General features: G+C 46.2%; 1 protein-coding gene across 3 annotated transcripts in view; it reads right to left on the bottom strand.

Moving 5' to 3' along the window:
* The window catches only part of DNAH8 (dynein axonemal heavy chain 8), a 615,913-nt gene that overhangs the window by 437,085 nt on the left and 156,108 nt on the right, over positions 1 to 22,720 (bottom strand). For all 3 annotated transcript variants that reach the window (XM_075925079.1, XM_025186355.2, XM_025186358.2), the window contains 3 exons: positions 21,374 to 21,561; positions 17,120 to 17,200; positions 9,037 to 9,153 (listed from right to left, as the gene is read on the bottom strand). In XM_075925079.1, coding sequence (XP_075781194.1) covers positions 9,037 to 9,153; positions 17,120 to 17,200; positions 21,374 to 21,561 — 386 coding nt within the window. The remainder of the gene's footprint in view (positions 1 to 9,036; positions 9,154 to 17,119; positions 17,201 to 21,373; positions 21,562 to 22,720) is intronic.

Below are 22,720 nucleotides of genomic sequence, written 5' to 3'. Positions count from 1 at the left end.
TCATTCTTAGTAATTAGTGGTCCTACTTCTTCTTTTTTTGATTTTTTCCTATTTATATGGCTATAAAACCTTTTACTATTGGTTTTAATTCCCTTTGCAAGGTCCAACTCTACCTGACTTTTAGCCTTTCTCACTTTGTCCCTACATGCTTTAACCTCTAAAGGTAGTTTTCTTTACTGATCCCTCCCATTTTCCACTCCTTATATGCTTTCTGCTTTTTCTTAATTACCTCCCTAAGATGCTTGCTCATCCAGCTTAGTCTAATACACCTGTCTATACATTTTTTCCCTTTTCTTGGGATACAGGCTTCTGACAGCTTCTGCAACTTTAACTTAAAATAATTCCAGGCCTCCTCCACCTCAAGTTCCATAATTTCTTTAGTCCAATCAACTTCCCTAACTAATTTCCTTAATTTATTAAAGTTAGCCCTTTTGAAATCAAAAACCCTAGTCTCAGATTTATTTTTCTTTATCCTTCCATTTAATTTGAACTGAATTAGCTCATGATCACTCGAGCCAAGGTTGTCCCCTACAACCATTTCATCAATGAGGTCCTCGCTACTCACCAAAACCAAATCTAAAATAGCATCCCCTCCTTGTTGGTTCAGCAACTACTTGATGAAGGAATTCATCAGCTATCACATCTAGAAAAATCTGAGCCCTATTATTATTAATAGCACTTGTTCTCCAGTCTATATCTGGAAAGTTGAAATCTCCCATGATTACGCATTTTCCATGAGTATTTACTTCATTAAAAACATTAAAGAGGTCTCTATCCATATCCAAATTGGATCCTGGTGGTCTATAACACACCCCAAGCACTATCCCAGGGGAGGATCTGATAGTTTTCTTTCCCAATGTGATTTTTGCCCAAACAGACTCTGTCTTCTCCATTCCATCACTTTTTATTTCTTTACAATCTACCACATCTTTGATATACAATGCGACTCCACCACCTTTACCCTTATTTCTGTCTTTCCTAAACAGCACATACCCTTCAATACCTGTACTCCAGTCATGCCTATTATTCCACCATGTTTCTGTTATTCCTATAATATCTGGTTTCACTTCCTGGACCAATAGCTCTAGTTCCTCCATTTTGTTACCTAGGCTCCTCGCATTGGTGTACAAACATCTTAATTTTTGCTGTTTGGCCTCACTCACATTCTGTACCCAATTTGGCATGGATGTTGTACCTCCAATATGACCTATTAGACTAGTATCCACCCTACCCTTCCTCATGTACATTCTCCTACCCCCAGCTATATCCTTTCTTACTTCGTTTTCCTCCCTCTCAGTGTTAAAATCCGGCGTAGAGATTACCTGGACATCTCCCAACTGTTTCCCTCAAATTCCTAGTTTAAAGCTCTCTTAATCAGTCGATCCAGCCTCCATCCTAGAAGTCTATTTCCCTCCCTATTTAGGTGAAGTCAATCCCGACAGAACAGTCCTCTGTCCATAAATGCCTCCCAGTGACCATACATCCCAAAGCCCTCCTTACAGCACCACTGCCTAAGCCATCCATTGATCATCATAATCCTGTCACATCTTAGTTTCCCTTCTCTAGGAACAGGCAGAATCCCACTAAAGATCACCTGAGCCTCAATTTCCTTGAGCATCCTCCCCAGCCTAGCATAGTCTCCCTTAATTCGTTCCAGCGAGAATCTAGCCGTATCATTTGTTCCTACATGAAGGATGATCAATGGATTCCTTCCCTTAATAATCCTCTTCAACCTCAGTTCCACATCCCGTATCTTAGCACCTGGCAGACAACACACCCTTCTATTTTCTGGATCAGCTCTAGTTACAGGCCTATATATTCTTCTCAATAAGGAGTCCCCAATCACGTAGACCTGCCTTTTCCTAGTGACAGTGTGATTCTCTGGTGTACCTCTTGCTTCCTCTGGCTGCAAGTCCTTGCCATTCCTGTTTTCCCTTGAAATCCTCTTTAACCCATCCTGTATCCTCCTAATGCTCATTATTGGTGTTGTCTCCATAAACTCTTCCCCTTTATCTATGGGACTAGCCACTCTTCTCTTCTTCCTTACCCTTCCATCTTCATTATCTACCTGCTGTACCCCTTCTTCATTCTCCAGCTCCACATGTTCTTGAGCTCTATTTTTCCTTCACTGACCCATCTTTTCCTCTGCCTGGTTCTCTTAGTCACATGCTTCTACTGTCCATTTTCTTCGCCCAGCAGTCCCCCCTCAGAGGCCTTTGATACTGCTTCCATCTGCATATCTAAACTTTCCCCTTCAGCCACATCATGCCTTTGCTCCATCATCTGCTCAAACCCCCTTCTAAACTCGACCAGAGTTTCCTCCTGCATCTCCAGTCCTCGGATCTATACTTCCATCAGCTCTATCAGGCGGCACTTCATACAAACAAAACTCCTTTCAGGTACCCCCTCCAGAATCATGTACATACCGCAGCTACCACATCCAATCATCTTCCTTGTGTTCTCTACTACTTGGGCCACGGCCACTAATGCCTCTGTGTTTTATCTACTTTCTCACCAAAATCCTATTAGTCCGGTGAACACAAAAACAAACCAAAACACCCCCTCCACAGCAAAAACAAACCCCAAACAAGTCCCACAATCCAAACTCCCTTTACAAACTCCCACTCAAACTCCCCTGTTTACAGCTCTGTTTGCCGGCTCCTGTGCCGCTGCAGCTATCTATGCCGCTGCCTGACTAGAAGGCTACCTTTATAGGACCCCTAATCAGTGAAGCCCCGCCCCCTAATCAGGGCTCAGCTTCTCTCCCAGCACACTGCCCCTACAAGCCTCTACACATACAAACAATACAAATACAAAATAAAATACAAACTTCTCCTCCAACAGATCTCCCACTCAAACTCCCCTGTTTACAGCTCTGTTTGCCGGCTCCTGTGCCGCTGCAGCTATCTATTGTTTTAGGTCGTCGGGTGGAGATAATTCATCTGGGCATATTGCCTCATCTGGTGATGAAGATGCGCAGTCCGCTGGAGAAGTTTCTGGCTTGGGGTCCTCTGCTTCAGACAGCTGCCCCTCTTCCGGCTCGGACTGGTCCTGTTGGATAGATCAACTTATCGATGGAGGAGGTGAGTTTAACTGTTGCGGTTGTTGAGGTAAGTATTGCGCAGTTGGTGATCGGCAGTTGCAAGAAGATCCCCTATGCAATGATAATACATGCTCACGGTTGGGACGGTCATCGCATGAGAGATAGTAGTGCCCATAGTAGCACTCAGAACGTGACGGGGAAGAATGACGTGATGAGCGTGCACTACTGTGTTGGATGTAATAGACGCGTCGTGGAGAGCATCTAGAGGACCCGTATCTAGATGACCATCCGGGTGAGCGAGATCGTGAGTGGGACCGCTGTGCTTCTAAATATACCGTGTCTCTGTAATTGCGCCGTCTGTATGTTACATGGACCGGAGAGACACTATAGTCACGATACCATGCATGCTTTGGTGGCGATGGAGATAGTCCTGGTGAGAAAACTGGGGAGGCAGACCTGTCCCTTACATGCGTTTTTTCCTAGGCATTGAGGCACTATCGGTTTCCATGGCAACTGAAGAGCTCTGCACTGAGTGAAAACAGGGCGGTGGCGGGGAGATCAGCTGCAGCTGCTCTGCTGTCGGTGCTGGCAGAATGCCCGGTGCCGACGTTGCTAAAACTGCTGATGGTGCCATGTCAAGGACCTGCACCCCTGAGTCTGGTGCCGCCAAAGATAGTGATCCTGAAGCTGGTGCCATCACAAGCGGTGCCGCTGGAGCCCGCACTGCTGAAGCTGGTGCCGCTGAAACCGGCACCAGCTGGCTTGTCAGTTGCAGCGTTAGCGCTGTACCGCAAGCTGGAGAAGCTGAAGCTGGTGCTGACTCACTTGTTAGTTGCAGAGCTGGAGCCGATGCCAGCACTGAAACAGCCCGAGCCCTCGGCATTTGTGATTCCCTGTTGCCAGGGCCAGGAGAGTGTCGGGACCCCGCGGGGGTCACTTCGGAGGCTGCCAAAGCCCTTGAGGCTGCCGGGGGGAGGGATCATGTCGGGGATGGCTTCGCCCTCTTTGAAATCGCCGGTCCCGGAGAAGCCACTCCCCTTTTACAAACAGAGCTTTTTGCGGTGGCTGAAGAGGGCATTGGGTCAGGCTGCAGTGCCTTGTCAAAGGATATCATTCGGACCTTTATCTCCCGCTCTCTGAGGGCTCTGGATGTGAGCTTGCAACAGTGAGTGCACTTTTGAGGGACGTATGATTCACCCAGGAAACTTATGCAAGCGTCATGGCCATCAGACGCCAGCATAGCTTCCCGGCAAACTGAGCATTTTTTTAAACCGGGAGACCCCGGCATTGCTAGGAGCAGGTGAGGGTGGCTGGATGCCGACCCTGTTGATCTCTGTCTTTCGCTCCTTGTCAGTTTCACTTCTTTAGCGCTTAGCCGTAGCACTTGAAGAAATTGATTTGAAGAGAAAAAACTTTTTTTTTTTTTACAGAAGATCAATAGAAACTGTAGAACAGGAACACAACTAACACTAAATGTAACTATTTATAGTGAAAAAACTAACTAATATCGTTACTGAGAAAAGAGATATGAGAACACAGGGAGCTCCGACCGCAACCTGAGGCAGCTGAGAGGAACTGACGGTTGCCAGCCTACGCGCGGCTGATCAAAGGCGCGAATGGCGAATGGTTGTGATGGCGAGAGAAACATTAGAGTCTCTGGGTTTGACTGTCAACGACCAGAAGTCGACACTAAAACCAACTCAAAATTTAGAGTTCATAAGAGCACATTTGGACTCCACCATGGTGAGAGCCTACTTACCTATACAGAGGTACCAAGCTATACAAGACCCGATTGCAGCACTTATCTTAAGTATAAGCAGCCACTCTTTTAAATAGTTCTTGAAACTGTTTGAGGTCATCGGGGGGATGTATCCCCAGGGATGATGGCCTCATCTGGTGAAGAAGAGGAGTAGTCCATGGGTGCTGTATCCGGCTGTTGTTCCTCCGGCTCAGAGTGGTGTGGTGGGGAAGGAGGTACGTGAGGCACTGTGCAGGGGTAGGCAGAAGGAACAGTTCATGATGTGGATGCCTGGATCTGTAGCAGCAGGGGGCCCAATGTCTTGAGTAATAGTGGTATCGGTCATGTGACAGGTATGGTTGCTCATAATAGTACCTATGGTGATCATAGTACACATGTCTCAGTGACGACTGTCTAGAATAATATGCGCTTCTGTGTTCCTCCCAGCGCACATCATGGCCTGATGTGATTGGAGAGTGGTGACTCATCACTGAGCCTCTCAATGAAGGGGGAGGTGAAAGACATATATATCTCAGCTGAGCGGTGTAGTGAAATGGTGTCAGAGGTAGAGGCAAAGGAGACCTGTGGGCTGTGTCTACACTGGGCCACTTATTCCGGAAAATCAGCCGGTTTTCCGGGATAAGCTGCGAGCTGTCTACACTGGCCCTTGAATTTCCGGCAAAGCAACAACGCTCTACTGTACAAAATCAGCCACTATTCCGGAAAAGCTATGCTGCTCCCGCTCGGGCATAAGTCCTTATTCCGGAACACTGTTCCGGAAAAGGGCCAGTGTAGACAGCCCAGTAGTCTTTTCCGGAAAAAAGCCCCGATCGCGAAAATGACGATCGGGGTTCTTTTCCGGAAAAGTGTGTCTACATTGGCCACAGATGCTTTTCCGGAAAAAGGGCTTTTCCGGAAAAGCAGCCTGCCAATGTAGACGCTCCTTTTCTGGAAAAACTTAAAATGGAATAGTATTCCGTTTTAAGCAGTTCCGGAAATTCATGCCAGTGTAGACACAGCCGTGATGTATTAGTGGTATGGTGACCATATGGCCCCAAATCTCCAGGACTTTTGGTGCCATATGGTCACCATACTGCTAATACACCATACCACTAATACACCATGCCATTTTTAATGTTGTTTCAGGGTACCTCGGAAAATCCCAACTTTGTCCTGGAAAAAGGTCCCTCGCTGCTTCTCCTCATCCTCACCCTCCTCTCCTGGGGAGGAGTCAGGGAGGCTTCTAGAACTTCCCTACGGCTGGGAATCCAGCCAATAGAAGAGGTGGGAGGCGGTACTTGTAAGGGCCTGGGTGAGCCTGAGTGAGTGGCTGGGCTGCCAGCTGGGACAGACAAAGGGGGAAGGCATGATGCAGAGAGTTCCAGTTGGGGGAGGAGGGGAATAGCGGCCCCCCCCTCAGCCCAGTAGGAGCAGGGAGAGAGAAGCACCCCCCCCCCAGTCTAGCTGGGTGGGGAAGGGGAGTATCCTGGAAAAACCCTGCTGCATCCAGGGCATGCATTTGCTCTTCCCCTTTTTTTATCATAGAAGAGCAAATGTGCTCTTTCGCGGAACCCTGTATTGTGTTTCATGAGGAATAAGGGCTCCTCCAAAAGAGGAGGCTTTTCCGCCATTTGGCCCCATCTAGACAGGGCCAATTGGTAGAAAAGCCACTTCTGGAAAAAGATAGGAAAATTGTGGAGTGCAATTTGCATAACTTTAAAAAAAACTGATAGTGGACTTGGGCTAGGTCTTCTCTCCTGCATCCACTATTCCTCCTGCAGCCTCCTTTGCCACACACTGCACTCTCCCTTGCTCTTGAGCCCTTCTCCTAGCCAGATACCCTATTCTCAGCATGTTTCTGGACTCTGCCTGCCACCCATACCTTGTAACCTCTCCCTGCTCTGCCTCCCACCTCCGTCCCCGATCCTGCACTCCATCCCTATCCCATTCTCTGGCAGCCCTGTCACACATACAAAAAAAAAAACCCTCATTTTTGTCCCAAACTCAGAAACTAAGGGGGCTCCATAAAATCTACCAGAAAAGTTGGGGCTTGAACGCTGGAGGAATGAGGTGTCTCAGTTGAGGGCCACCTTGGTGAGGGTTGAATTGAGCTTAGATCCCCTAGCACTGCATTATCATGGGACACTGGGTCTGGATCCTGGGTTAATGCAATTGCAACATAGTCGCATGGGGGACTTCTATGGGGCCTAAATCCATCCCTATAGGTAGAGGATGGTGGGAGGAGTTCTTAGAGGGGTCACATGACATCCTTTACTTCAAGTCATGTGTTCATCTTGACCCCGGAAATACTATCCCAGGGTGGGACTTCCTGTGGCAGGTGGGCAGGGCCTAAGAGGTCAGGGGCATGGCTAATGGTTTCAGGAGGTGTGGCCAAGGTATCCCTATTTTTGGTTCAGAAAATATGGTGACCGTAAATAGCGGTGATCTTGATGCTGGTGGTGAAGGAGATGGGGCCGATGAAAAGGTCAAAGAAGGACTAGGGCTACATGCTGTATTCGACTTTTCCCAAGTCTTCCTCAGTTCCAACCATGTATCCAGTGCATCCAGTACTAGGGAAGGGCAAGGTGCCAGCTTGGCTGGTGGTGTCGGTGGCGTAGGTTGTGGCACCGAGTCTTTTTCGGTGCGGCTGCCAGTGCCGATGATGCTTTCGGTGCTGAGTGCCCAGACTCCCTCCCTGTTATCAGCACGGCAGTGCTTGGTGCTGGCTCTTCGGGTCCGAGAGTGCCTTAGGACGTGGCAGAGTGGTGTTGGAGGTACCCGGCTTATCCGCAGTGTTGATCCTGGTCACTAGTACCAGTGGCAAGGAGCGTGCTGGAGAAGTGAGTTTTTTTAATACAGACCCCATAGTGAGGGGAGGAAGTGCTGTGCTTTTGCGCCTCCGGGGGCTCTAAAGGAGCCATGGCTATAACGTCTGCAGGTTGCAGTGCTTTTTCAAAGAGGAGCATGTGTAGTCACATCTCCCTATCACAATGAGCTCTAGCCATGAGCTTTGAACAATGAGGGCATTTCTGAGGCACATGAGCCTCTTCTAGGCATCGGATACATGCCAAGTATCCGTCCCACACTGGCATGGCTTCGTCTTGTGTCACATTTTTTGAAACCTGGCAAACTTGGCATTGTGAGAGGGAAACTGTTGGGAGTTTATCTCAATTGTATAACCTCAGTACTTTCTTCTTGTTTCCCTTTTTTGTCTTTTTTTTGGGGAGAGGGGTCAGAAAAACGGTAAAGGCTGTAAAAAAATGTTTTTAACAAGTAACTACAAACTAATTAACTAACTGTGATATGAGCTATAACTATGTACGGGTATGTCTACACTACCCCGCTGGCTCGAACTAGCGGGGGTAATGTAGTCATCCGCAGTTGCAAATGAAGCCCGGGATTTGAATTTCCTGGGCTTCATTTGCCTGAAGCCGGCCGGCGCCATTTTTAAATGCCGGCTAGTTCGAACCCTGTGCTGCGCGGCCACACGTGGCACGGAGTAGCTAGTTCGGATTAGGCTTCCTAATCCGAACTAGCTGTACACCTCGTTCCACGCGCGGCACGGGGTTCGAACTAGCCGGCATTTAAAAATGGCGCCGGCCAGCTTCATGCAAATGAAGCCTGGGAAATTCAAATCCCGGGCTTCATTTGCAACTGCGGATGACTACATTACCCCCGCTAGTTCGAACTAGCGGGGTAGTGTAGACATACCCTACAGGAGTAGTAAACTAACTAACAGAACTCTTAATTTTTTGATCAACAGTTGAGGAGAAGAGCTCGCTCTGTCTGCGACCAAGGGCAGCAATGAAGGAACTGGCAGGAGCCAGACCACGTGCACGAGAGAAAGAGCATGAACATCACAAGACTCTGACGGCGCATGCATGGTCCAGCTGACGACTGCTGTTGAAAACTCCGATCTGTGGCTCTTGAACAAACTCGACACCTGTAGTGGAGCACCCATGAGGACATCACTCAAAGAAGAACCTTATCATTCTTCTAAACAAAATACATGTGAATACCACCATTTGCTTTAAAAAGAGGCATATTTCTATGTTGCAAAATCTTATCTCGAAGTGTTAGGAATTTAATTTTAATCTTAGTTAAGAAGTTTCTTACATGAAAATAAAAGTTAAATAATTAACTTAGTACAAAGTACAGGTTATTTTTGCAGTGAAAAATTCTAAAATCATATGAAAGTATATTTGAAAGTTTTTCCAAAATATATAATTTTAATTATTTTGGCAAATATGCATACCTTTTTCAAAAGCTGCTTAAACATATTCATAACTTCATCAACTTCTTGAAAAAAACTGTCTAATGTCAGAGATGACCAAGTTAATATAGTAAGTCCTTGTCTCAACACAGATTCTACCTAAACAAACAATAAAAATAAAACAAAAATTGTGATAGCTAAAATATAGAAAAGAAATAATGTTACGAACATAGCACAGGATGGATTATTATAAAAATGAACAATGGTCCTGTGCTCATTACTGAAAGAAAAAGTTTGTCAGTTTGCATCTATGCTTTTTTACTTCAAGGAAAGCTGCAGAGATTTATTCAATGTTTGTTCAATATATGCTGACAATTCTCAAAGGGTATGTCTACACTACCCCGCTAGTTCGAACTAGCGAGGTAATGTAGGCATACCGCACTTGCAAATGAAGCCCGGGATTTGAATTTCCCGGGCTTCATTTGCATAAGCCGGCCGGCACCATTTTTAAATGCCGGCTCGTTCAAACCCCGTGCCGCGCGGCTACACGCGGCACGGGCTAGATAGTTCGAACTAGCAAGCCATTCCGCACTATCTGTACGCCTCGTGGAACGAGCTTCCACCCCCAGAAGCCCGCAGAGCCAGCCCAGTCCTCCCCATCGGGGGCTCATATCCCATTCCTCCCTCACCTCCTTCCACTTACCCTTCCCTAGCCCCCCTTCCTGATGTACAAAATAAAGAAAATGTGTGGTCAAAAATAGAATCTCTCTTTATTGAACAAAACTCGGGGAGACTGGGAAAAGGAGGTGGGAGAGGGGAGGGCAACTACAATGATCAGAGGTTTGGAACAGGTCCCATATGAAGAGAGTCTAAAGAGACTGGGACTTTTCAGTTTAGAAAAGAGGAGACTGAGGGGGGATAGGATAGAGGTCTATAAAAGCATGAGTGGGGTGGAGAGGGTGCATCAAGAAAAGTTCTTCATTAGTTCCTATAATAGAAGGACTAGAGGACACCAAAGAAAAGGAATGGATAGCAGGCTTCAAACTAGTAACAGAAAGTTGTTCTTCACAAAGCAAAGACTCAACCTGTGGAACTCCTTGCTGCAGGAGGCTGTGAAGGCTAGAACTAGAACAGAGTTTAAAGAGAAGTGAGATAAAGGGATGGAGGTTGGATCCATGGAGTGCTATTAGCCAGGGGGTAGGAGTGGTGTCCCTGCCCAAAGTTTGTGGAAGGTTGGAGAGGGATGGCACGAGACAAATGGCTTGGTCACTGTCTTTGGTCCATCCCCTCCAGGGTCCTTAGGGTTGGCCGCTGTCAGCAGACAGGCTACTGGGCTAGATGGACCTTTGGTCTGACCCAGGACGGCCATTGTAAGCTCAGGGCTCAGGGTCGGGGGTCTCAGTGGACCACCTTGATTTTCATGCACACCTGCTCCTGGGTGGCCAGGCTGGCAGCTCTCCTGCCCTAGATGGCCACTTTCCTGTGCCTAGTGCGGAGGTCGTGGATGAGGTCCACGATGTCCGCACTAGCCCAGGTGGGTGCCCACCTCTTGCTGTCCCGGGCAAGCTCCCGGGAGCCGCCAGCCTGGTCCCGGGAAGAGGGGGAGGGCTGGGGGGCATCGGGTGGCTGGCTCAAGCCGTGCCAGGTGCAGGCAGGCTTGCACCTGGCACGGGCACTGTAGCCAGCCCGTGCCCCTTTAAGGGGTCCGGAGCCGGGAGGGGGGCAATAGAGTGTCCCTGGTGTTGGCCAGAGTGGCCACCAGGGAAAGCTGGGGAGGGCTAGCCTCCCACTAGTTCGAATTAAGGGGCTACACACCCCTTAATTCGAACTAGTAAGTTTGAACTAGGCTTAGTCCTCGTAGAATGAGGTTTACCTAGTTCGAACTAAGCACCCCGCTAGTTCGAATTAAGTTCGACCTAGCGGAGCGCTAGTGTAGCACCTATCAAAGTTAATTCGAACTAACGTCCGTTAGTTCGAATTAACTTTGTAGTGTAGACATACCCTAAGTCTTGTTGCTGCACTCCCAATAATATTTCTAAAATCCTTGCTGTCCTTCCCAGCCACATCCCTATTTTTTTGCCAAAGGTAACCTCAGACTTTCACATCCATCAGGTCATTCAGCTCTCAATTTTTCATTCTAAATTTCATCTGACTAGAAAATATACCATTCTTCACATCGAAGATGTCAGGAGACTGTTGGCTTTCTATTTGAAAAAGACTAAAGCCTTGAGGGCTGTTTGTCTCTTTCATGGCCAGAATTAAAGTGGAAACTGATGGGCTACGTCTACACTGGCCCCTTTTCCGGAAGGGGCATGTAAATTTCACTAGTCGTCGTAGGGAAATCCGCGGGGGATTTAAATATCCCCCGCGGCATTTAAATAAAAATGTCCGCCGCTTTTTTCCGGCTTTTATAAAAGCCGGAAAAGAGCGTCTAGACTGGCCCCGATCCTCCGGAAAAAGTGCCCTTTTCCGGAGGATCTTATTCCTACTTTGAAGTAGGAATAAGAGCCTCCGGAAGAGGGCACTTTTTCCGGAGGATCGGGGCCAGTCTAGACGCTATTTTCCGGCTTTTTTAAAAGCCGGAAAAAAGCGGCGGACATTTTTATTTAAATGCCGCGGGGGATATTTAAATCCCCCGCGGATTTCCCTACGACGACTAGTGAAATTTACATGCCCCTTCCGGAAAAGGGGCCAGTGTAGACGTAGCCATGATGTTTAAAGCATGAATATTTTGTTCAGGTAAGAGGATGTTATGTCCTCCTTTTTTCATCTTCTTTTTCTTCCATTTCTGATGCTCTGAGGCTCTCATTTTGGTCACCCTCCTCTGGACCCTCTCCAATGCATCCACATCCTTTCTATGTTGAGGTGCCCAGAACTGGACACAATGCTCCAGATGTGGCCTCACCAGAGCTGAATAAAGGGGAATAATCACTTCTCTGGATCTGCTGGCAATGCTTCTCCTAATGCAACCTTATATGCCATTAGCCTTCTTGGCTACAGGGGCACACTGTTGACTCATATCCAGCTTCCCATTCACTATAATCCCCAGGTCATTTTCTACAGAACTGCTACTTAGCCAGTCGGTCCCCAACCTGAGACGGAGGGATTCTTCCGTCTCAAGTGCAGGACTCTACACTTGTCCTTGTTGAACCTCATCAGACATCTTTTGGTCCAGTCCTCTAATCTGTTTAGGTTACTCTGGATCCTATCCCTGCCCTCCAGCGTATCTACCTCTCCCCTTAGATTAGTGTCATCTGCAACCTTGCTGAGGGTGCAATCCATCCCCTCATCACGTCTTTAATAAAGATGATGAACAAAATTGGTCCTAGAACCAATCCTTAGGGCACTCCGCTAGAAACCGACCACCAACCTGACATTGAGCCATTGATCACTACCCATTGGGCCCAACAGTGTAGCCAGCTTTCTATACATCTTACAATCCATTTATCCAATCCATACTCCGTTAACTTATTGGCAAGAATATTGTGGGAGACCGTATCAAAAGCTTTGCAAAAGTCAAGGTATATCACATCCACCAACTTCCCCATGTCGACAGAGCCAGTTATCCCATCACAGAAGCTAATGAGATTGGTCAGGCATGACTTGCCCTTGGTGAATCCATGTTGACAATTCCTGGTCACTTTCCCTTCTTCCAAGTGCTTCAAAATGGATTCCTTGAGAATCCCCTCCATGATTTTTCCAGGGACTGAGGTAAGGCTGACTGGTCTGTAGTGCCCTGGATTGTCCTTCTTCCCTTTTTTAAAGATGGGCGCTACATTTGCCTTTTTCCAATCATCTGGGATCTCTCCCGATTTCCAAGAGTTTTCAAAGATAATGGCGAAAAGCTCTGCAATGACATTTGCCAACTCCCTCAGTACCCTCGGATGCATTAAATCCAGACTCATGGATTTGTGTATGTTTAGCTTTTCTAAATCATTCCTAACCTGTTCTTTCCCCACTAAGGGCTGCTCACCTCCTTCCCATACTGTATTGCCTAGTGCATTAGTCTGGCGCTGACCTTGTCTGTGAAGACAGAGGCAAAGAAAGCATTGAGTACTTCAGCTTTTCCCACATCATCTGTCACTAGGTTACCTCCCTTATCCAGTAAGGGCCCCACATCTTCTCTGATCACCCTCTTATTTCTAACATGACTGTAGAAACCTATCTTGTTACCCTTCACATCCCTTGCTAGTTGCAATTCCAATTGTGCTTTTGCCTTCCTTATAACTCCTCTGACTTATCACGCAATATATTTATACTCTTCCCTAGTCATCTGTCCAAGTTTCCACTTCTTGTAAGCTTCCTGTTTGTGTTTAAGCTCACCAAGGATTTCTCCGGTAAGACAATCTGGTCGCCTACCATATTTGCTTTTCTTACTGCGTATTGGGACAGCTTGTGGTGTTCTCATCCATCCTCCCTGTTGAAGGAAGGATGGACGAGATTGCCATTGGTAGTGGAAGCTCGCCACGCCACACAGCTACCACTCCATCGAGAACCAGTTTGGCATGGGGAGATCTACTGTGCTCATACAGGTATGATTCTCTTGTGCTATTGTCCCGGGAGGTCAATGAACTGCTGGAATGGGGTATACTAGGGAACAAGCACTGGTGCTGTTGATGGTGGTGGTGGAAGCCCCCTCCCCGGGAGGGTTTTCAGTCCCGCCTTCACAAAGCCCTGCTAGGGGAGGGGGTAAGTAGGGATTACTCCTGGTGTGTGCAGAGGGAAAGGGGCTTGGGCTTGGGGACCTCCTGAGGGCTATGACAACCCTGTGATTCTCTGTTTGTGTCCTTCTACAGGAGGTAAGGGCCATCAACACTGTCCTGCTGTGCAAGGTCTTCGACTTGGGCAATGTGGACCCCATCATCACTGGCTTTGCTGCCCTGGGCTTCCCCAACTGTGGGGGGGCTATTGATGGCACCCATATCCCCATTCAGGGCCCCGACCACCGGGCATCCAAATACATCAACCACAATGGGTACTTTTAGATGGTTCTGCAGGCCCTCGTGGTCCACTGAGGCCAGTTCATGGACATCAACATTGGGTAGTCGGGGAAGGTGCACAATGCCCACATCTTCCAAAACTCCAGCATCTTCCAGAAGCTGCACGCCAGCACTTTTTTCCCCAACCACGTCATCAAGGTTGGGAACAGAGACATGCCAATGTGCATTGTAGGGGATGCAGCCTACCTTCTGCTCCCCTGGATGATGAAACTATTTACTGGACACCTTAACCAAAGCAAGAAATGCTTCAATGGCAGGCTCAGCACAGCCCACATTGTTGTGGAGGACACCTCTGGTCTGAAAGGGAGATTCTGTTGCCTCCTCACCCATCTTGACCTCAGCGATTGTAACGTCCCCTCAAGTGTTAGTTGCGTGTTGTGTCCTCCACAACTTTTGTGAACACAAGGGTGAGTCATTCCTGCCAGGGTAGGGGGCAGAGGCCAAGTGGCTTGCCAGGGCCTTCGAGCAGCCGTGCACAGCTGCCATCCAGCAGGTCCATCATGGGCTGTGCGCATCTGGGAGGTCCTGAGGGAGAGTTTCAGCCAAGGCCAGCTGTGAGACTCTCCCCTGGGCTTCCCCACAAGGGGCTTCTGCAGTGGCCCAGTGTGTCTTTCCTCCCCCATTCCTCCCTTCCCCTGCCTTCCCTTCTCCCCTTCTCCTCCCTCCTTTCTCTCCCCCTGCAGACACATAAGCCACAATTTTTTGTTTTGAAAAAAAAACTATTTTTGTTTAATTGGGGCAAATGTAACAAGGGAGGGACTGGGGAAAGAACCTGTGAGGGGCATGGAAGGAGGAATGAGGAGAGAATCAGGGATGGGGCTGGGACTAGTACATGACGTTAGTTCGAATTAACTTTCATAGCGTCTATACATGCAAACTGCTAGTTCGAACTTAATTCGAACTAGCGGAGCTCTTAATTCGAACTAGGTAAACCTCATTCTATGAGGATTAATGCCTAGTTCGAATTAAGTAGTTCGAATTAAGGGCTGTGTAGCCACTTAATTCGAACTAGTTGGAGGCTAGCCCTTCCCAGCTTGCCCTGGTGGCCACTCTGGGCCAAACCAGGGAAACTTTTCTGCCCCCCTCCTGGCCCTGGAGCCCTTAAAGGGACACGGTCTGGCTACAGTGCTTGTGCCAGTTGCAAGCCTTCCAGCGCCCAGCAAGCAGACCCTGCACCTGGCACGGCATGAGCAAGCCACCCGCTGCCACCCAGACCTCCGCCTCTTCCCAGGTCCAGGCTGGCGGCTCACAGGAGCCTGCCGGGGGCTGTAAGAGGCGGGTGCCCGCCTGGTCTAGTGCGGAGATCGTGGATCTCATTGAGGTTGTAGGGAGGCCTCCAATGTCCATGACCTCCACACTAGGCACAGGAATGCGGCTCTCTAGGGCAGGATAGCTGCCAGCCTGGCCACCAAAGGCCACATGCGAACCCAGGAGCAGGTCTGCATGAAAATCAAGTTGGTCCAGTGAGACCCCCGACCCTAAGCCCTGAGCTTAGAACATAAGAACATAAGAATGGCCGTACTGGGTCAGACCAAAGGTCCATCTAGCCCAGTAGCCTGTCTGCCGACAGCGGCCAGCACCAGGTACCCCGGAGGGGATAAACCGAAGACAATGACCAAGCGATTTGTCTCGTGCCATCCATCTCCAGCCTTCCACAAACAGAGGCGAGGGACACCACTCCTACTCCCTGGCTAATAGCACTCCATGGACCCAACCTCCATGAATTTATCTAACTTCTCTTTAAATTCTGTTATAGTTCTAGCCTTCACAGCCTCCTGTGGCAAGGAGTTCCACACGTTGATTATGTGCTGTGTGAAGAACAACTTTCGCTTATTAGTTTTAAACCTACTGTCCATTCATTTCATTTGGTGTCCTCTAGTCCTTCTATTATGGGAACTAATGAAGAACTTTTCTTTATTCACCCTCTCCACACCACTCATGCTTTTATAGACCTCTATCATATTCCCCCTCAGTCTTCTCTTTTCTAAGCTGAAAAGTCCCAGTCTCTTTAGCTGCTCTTCATATGGGACCTGTTCCAAACCCCTAATCATTGTAGTTGCCCTTTTCTGAACCCTTTCCAAGGCCAAAATATCTTTTTTGAGGTGAGGAGACCACATCTGTACACAGAACTGAAGATATGGCATACCATAGTTTTATACTTCCCCTCCCCCTTCTTCCCCCTTCCAGCTCCCTCCTCCCAGGTTTCACCCTCCCCTCTTCCACCCTCTCTCTTCCCCTCTTCCACCTCCTTTTCCCAGTCTCCCCAGAGATTAATCCCCCCCACCCCCAGTTTTGTTAAATATAGAGTTTCTATTTTTGAACACACGTGTCCTTTATTTTTTACATCAGGAAAGGGGGCTAGGGAGGGGTAAGTGGAAGGAGGTGAGGGAGGAATGGGGCACGAGCCCCTGATGGGGAGGACTGGGGTGGCTCTGTGGGCTCCTCCGGGTGGAAGCTCTCCTGCAGGGCCTCCTGGATCCTGACAGCCCTCCGATTGACCCCCCATGGATGGCAGCCTGCGGCAAGTGCAGCCGGGCTGATGGCCGAGTGCTGTGATGTGCCGAGTGTGGGCACTCAGGGCACTCCAAGTCAGGACTGCTTTGCTGTCCCTCATCGAGGTAGACAAGCAAGCAGGGAACCCTGAGAACTTTCTGTTTGGGGTGGAGGTCGGGTCCCTTTAAGCACCGCCCTCGGCTAGCCTGAGGCAGCAGCTCCACACTCTAAGTCCTAACCTGATGCCCTGCCAGCACTGGTTCCGGCCAGCCTTAACTTCAGTTCAGGGCCCACTCAATGTGGACATGCTATTTCAAATTAGCAAAATGCTAATTCGAATTAGTTGTTAGGTCTAGATGCACTAGTTCGAATTAGCTTAGTTCGAATTAACTAATTTGAATTAAGTTAGTTCGAATTAGTGCTGTAATGTAGACATACCCTTATTTACTTGCTAAATCATAACATTTCATAATATGCAGGGAGTCTCCCTGGCATTAATGTGAATCAGTACAATTCTACGGTGCAGAATTGTTTAACTTGAAATCTTAGTATTAAGAAAATTACAAACAAATCTAAAGCAACATGAACTTCTGAAATATTCAAAGTATAAAAATATATTTAGCATCACCAACCTTTTTCGTTTTTGGTGCCATCAAATTTACAAACACTGTTGGTATTTCCTGACACAAATCTTCATAACATTGCAGAAGATTCTGTTAATATTAAAAATGACAATTTTATTAGCAATATTTTAATATATTTTTTCTTTATTGAAGATTTTCAGAGAAGCAAACAAATAAATAATTATAGACATAAGGAAGGAGGAAAATGGTAATGCAGAATTTGACATGAATACTTACAGCATTTTTCTATTTTTTATCTCATTGAAAAACAGTAAGATTATGTTTTCTTGTATGGGCATGTGAGTGCAAAAGAGGAAAAAAATTAAATAGGACACTTTCCACCTCACATATATAGTCCCTATCCAGAAGTCCCAGACAAAACATCATCCCTTATGTTTAGGAAGCACAAAACACCTGTCCTTGTTCAAGACTACAGGTTATACCTCTTTTAACCGGGACTCTCTGATCCAGCAACATCTGTGGTCCAGCAGTACCAGGAATGTTCCTGGATCACAAAACCCAGGTACAGGGAGATCAGGCCATGGGCAGCAGCCAGGCAGAGGGGTAGGTCATTCATCTGGGAGCCCTGTGCAGGGGGACGCGGAGGAGTGGGTGGTGCAGTGAAGAGGTAGAAGTTTTCTGGCATGCTTAGAATAAATCCCACAAGAAGTTAGGGTTTTCCAACATTTCGTTTTCAGAGGTTTTCCTACTGCATTTTCAGTCCACCATATCTCCAAAACACAAGTAAAAATGTAAAAATTCCAAACTGCTTCTCCAAAACTCCCTACAAAGTAGAAATGCCTCTGAAAAAGTACACAGAAAGATTTTAGAGATATTTAAATATCATCAGAATATATACTACACATAACCCCCATCAAAAATATAAGCAAATATATTTTATGAAGTTTATATACTTGTATCTTTAAAGAATATATATAGTAATGCATGCATTGGTTTATTGCATGTTTTGCAATGCATGCATTGAACAGATGGGAGGATTGTCAGATAGAGAACCATTTGGAATGATGTCAGATTGAGTCCAGAAGGAGATAAAAAAGGGGAAAGTGACATGGGGAATCAGCATGCCTATATGGAAAAAAAAGGAGAAATAAATAAATATGCAGAGATGGGTAGTTGTCTAGGAGAGAACAGAATTCATTTATGGGAAGCTTGCAAGATGCACCCAAGTCCATGCTCATCTACAAGCTCCAATCAAGTCTGTGCATGGTTTGCCAGGCCTGTTGAAGTCCCTAAGAGTATGTCTACACTACAGAGTTATTTCAAAATAACTCACATTATTTCAAATTAACAAGGTGTCCACACAGCAAGCCTGTTATTTTGAAATAACAGGCTTCTTATTCTGAAATATTTACATTAGGTCTTTTTAGTGTCAAACAACCCAATTTATGGTAGATTTCTGGTTACATAAGGCCATGAGGCTAGATTTTACCTAGAAATCATATTACTTAATATATGCCTATGAATATGTATGTAATCTGTGTGTGAGGTGTGAATGAGAAATACCCAGTCAAAGGCAGTTTAGGATCTGTGACCTTTTAAGGCAGACAAAGACCCCTGCAAGCAGATAAATTAACAGAGAAGCAGACAAAAAATCTCTCTCTCCCGGACAAGTTGTAACATCAGAGCAGAAACCTAGGACTGGCCCAGAAAAGTAAAACTTCCTGCAGATCTGGAGGGATCTCTCAAGGAACATCATGGTCGAGTCTCCGGGAATTTGATGCCTGGCCAGCACTCCAGCCATCTGTGAAATCAAAAGTAATCTACACTGCACTTGCAGCCTGCCTCCAAACTGCCAGCATGAATGCGATGCGATGTGATGTGATGTGTGTGTGTGTGTGTGTGTGTGTGTGTGTGTGTGACCTAACTCTTAAGAATCTGTACCAATAAACAACCCCAAAAGCAATACTACTCCAGCCCACCCTTTGTCCGGGTTTGTTCCTCAGCAGTTCTGAGGAAGTGCAATGCATATAACTCCTCTTTTATTCAGAACAGTATTTGGGAAGTGCTGATAATAGCACTGTGTTGTCTGTGTAAATTAAGACAAGGCAGAAGATGAAGGATACTAGTTTCTCTACCTAAAAATACAACTCTCTACTTTTCCTTTGGAGGTTTATGGCATTTTCTAGCACTGTGCCTTGCTTCTTTCATTCTTCTTAAAACTTCATCAGTTCTAGTACTAAAAAGTCTTCTTCAAAGGGGAGATGTTCCATCTTCACATTGGTCCCTTGAGGAAAACCTGAAGACTTAAGCCTAAGAATACCATCTAATAGAGATAGCAGAAACCATGGAAATAGCTGAAGAATCTGAAGAATAAAGGATACCCACAGGATATGCTTTATTACTTTTTGCTCCTCTCCCATTATTGTATTGGTCAACTTACTTAGCTTATATGGAAATGTTTTCTTAAAAATACAGATAATTTTCTCCATAGGGGGTACTGGTAGCAAGCCATTATGGCCTTTGCAGTTTGCTACCCTTAATCTTAAAGTGGTGGAAGAAAAGATTTACCTTTCTAATATGTTCTTCTTCCTAACCTTGTAAGCTGGAATAGGGAGAACCAGACTTTCTGCTGATCTTTAAAGGGCTGCTTCTACTCCCAGAGAATTTTGAATTGGATGAGTTTGGTAATATGAAAATCTTTGTAGCCAGCCCGTGCCCCTTTAAGGGGTCCGGGGCTGGGAGGGGGGCAATAGAGTTTCCCTGGTGTTGGCCAGAGTGGACACCAGGGAAACCTGGGGAGGGCTAGCCTCCCACTAGTTCGAATTAAGAGTCTACACACCCCTTAATTCGAACTAGCTAGTTCGAACTAGGCTTAATCCTCGTAAAATGAGGTTTTCCTAGTTCGAACTAAGCGCTCCGCTAGTTCGAATTAAGTTCGAACTAGCGGAGCGCTAGTGTAGCGCCTATGAAAGTTAGTTCGAACTAACGTCCGTTAGTTCGAACTAACATTGTAGTGTAGACATACCCATATATCCCTACTGGAGTTATTTAGTTGGGATTGATACTGCTTTGAGTAGGAGCTTGAACTAGATGACTCCCTCAGGTCTCTTTCTCTAATCTTTTATGATTCTCCACTGACCAGTAACAGTCTATTACTGAATACCTGCACAGTGCTTCACTTTCAGTATAGGTCTCATTTTAGTGCTGCTGCACTTCAGGGCTGGGGAAAGCTCTGACTAAGTTCTTAGAAAGTGGCCTCCTGCATTCAAAAGTTCTGCAGCCACTGATCATCACTTCACATCTGCAGAACGATGCAATGCTGCCAGTCAGTACTTGCTTTCCAGAACTAGACCTGGTGATCCACCATATTCAGTTGCTGCATGACTACCAGCAGCAACTGGTAATTGTTTTGTTCTATGGCTTGCAAAAGGGCTGCTTGTACAAGATTGCAATGTTTCACACTGTCTGACCTCTGGAAAGATTGCAAGATATGGCACAAGGTGTTTATAATGCTCACCCAAGAGTGCACAATTAAGCTAAGTTCAAGTTTCCTGGGCTATGGTATACATGTGGCTAAGCCAGGCCTCCAAAAAAAACCATGAGAAAGTATGGGTTGTTTGCCACTGATACTGGGTATGGAGGGAATGAGATGTAGGGTTGGAAGAAATTGCATCATGGGAAGCTGAGGCCATGTTCCCATTACCCCCTGAAACAATATTTTGGTGCCAGGAGGCTTTGCAAGACCTTCTCAAAACCCCCTGCAGCTAGTTATACTGTGGATAGCTTTTCAAAGTGCACTGCTCTGTACATCAATGCTGCTAGTGAGAGTACACTCCACTGACACAATGAGTGTGGTGTGGACATGCACAACTAATTTAATTACTACAATGGGTGGAAGTCAACTTTCAGTGAATCAACTTAACTTTGTAGTGTAGATATGCCTGGTGAGAGTGCATTTCATGTTAGGGAGGCTACTGGGCAGGAAGTGCAACACTTAAATCTTTTTATCTTTGTATCGGCCGAAGAAGTATCTTCCACATTGGCAATCCCTGGTATGGGTTCCTATCTAAAACCTTAACTAAGTAACTTATACACAAGGCTAACTAAATGTAAATGTATTTAAAACTTGGAATTTAGTTAGTCTAAGAAGGATTTAGATCAATGATCCAGAAAAGTTCCTTATCTGTTACTGACAACAGTTACAACAAACTGAAACAGGTGGAGCACCACATACAACATGCCTTTTTATGGCCTTGCATGTAAAATGTTCAAGAACAAAAACATGGTAGATTTTTAACTTACCTCCAAATATAGTTTGTTTGACTTCAGATTATCTTCTATTTTTACTACCCTCTTTGCTTGCTCTGGTACTTCCAGGCCCATCTTTATCATACACTTAGTCTCTCGGACTATCTCTAGTATTTTTGAATCAAAATTAACAAGCAACTTCCCAGTTTCAGGATGACGTACCAGTAGAGTAGCTTGTAATGCTGAAAGTAAAATGAAATATATTTTAAAACATATATCCATAACAAACTATTGGCTGTTTCAATTGTATAATGAATCCTTATTAGACTTATGTGAAATTGTGTATGATTGGTCATAACACAGTTATAGGCTAGATCCTGCAAGAATGTGAGCATCTTCAGGAGCTCAATTGAGCAGAAACAAGTCCAACAAGAAGAAGATGTTTCAGAAAAAAAAATGAAAATAAAACCCAAAATAAAATAAGAAAATGCTAAAATCCAATCCTGAAATCATATCATTCACGTGGAAACTTTTCCCATGAGGAGTTCAGTTCGCTTCAAAGAGTTCCAAATTGTACTTGCATGGGTCTATTTTCAGATTGAAGCCCAAAGGTTCTTATTTTCTGTCTCGAGAGCAGCCAGTACAATCAAAATTGATAACAGCAGGGCCTTCAATCTAGAAGACTAATGTGTAACAAGAACCAATGACTGGAAATTGAAGATAAACAAATTCATTATAGAAATACTGCACGTTTTAAAAGTGAGGTTATTGAACACTTGAACAGCTTACCAGGAACAGCTTACATTGGAAATGCTGCAATCCAGATTGGACGTTTTTCTAAAATATATGCTCTGGTTCAAGCACAGCTATTAGACCAGAAGCAGGAACTAATACAGGAAAGCACTATTGTTTGTACTATACAGGCAAAGGAGCCGACAGCCTTTGTGGGCCCCTTGGCCAGGTTGTAGGGGGAAGGAGGCTCCATGCTCCCAAAAAGGGCATGGCCTCAGGTAGAAGGGGCAAGACTGGTGGCAGCCAACCCTCAGAGCACTGCTCTGGCAATGATTTTAAGGGCCTGCAGTAGCAGAGGTAGCCAGGAGCCCTGGGCCCCTTTGAATCATCAGGCCCTGGGGAAATTGCTTCCTTTGCCCTGTCCCCCTCACCCCCCGACCCACTGGCAAGTCTATATGCAGGAGGATCAGGCTAGGCAATCACAATGATCCCTTCTGGACTTAAAATATATGACTATAAATCACGGCACCACAACATATCTTAAATGCCTCTAAACCAACTACATGTTTTCCTCGCAGATTTTGTTTTAGAACATTTAAAGTAAGTTTTAAACTCTTTGTTCTTACCTTAGGACGGGTGATTAGGGGTTTGGAACGGGTCCCATATAAA

The sequence above is a fragment of the Pelodiscus sinensis genome, chromosome 3, assembly GCF_049634645.1.
Source record: "Pelodiscus sinensis isolate JC-2024 chromosome 3, ASM4963464v1, whole genome shotgun sequence".
NCBI lineage: Eukaryota > Metazoa > Chordata > Testudines > Trionychidae > Pelodiscus > Pelodiscus sinensis.
The sequence above is the reverse complement of the archived record's forward strand: the minus strand, read 5'-3'. Positions and strand labels throughout refer to the sequence as shown.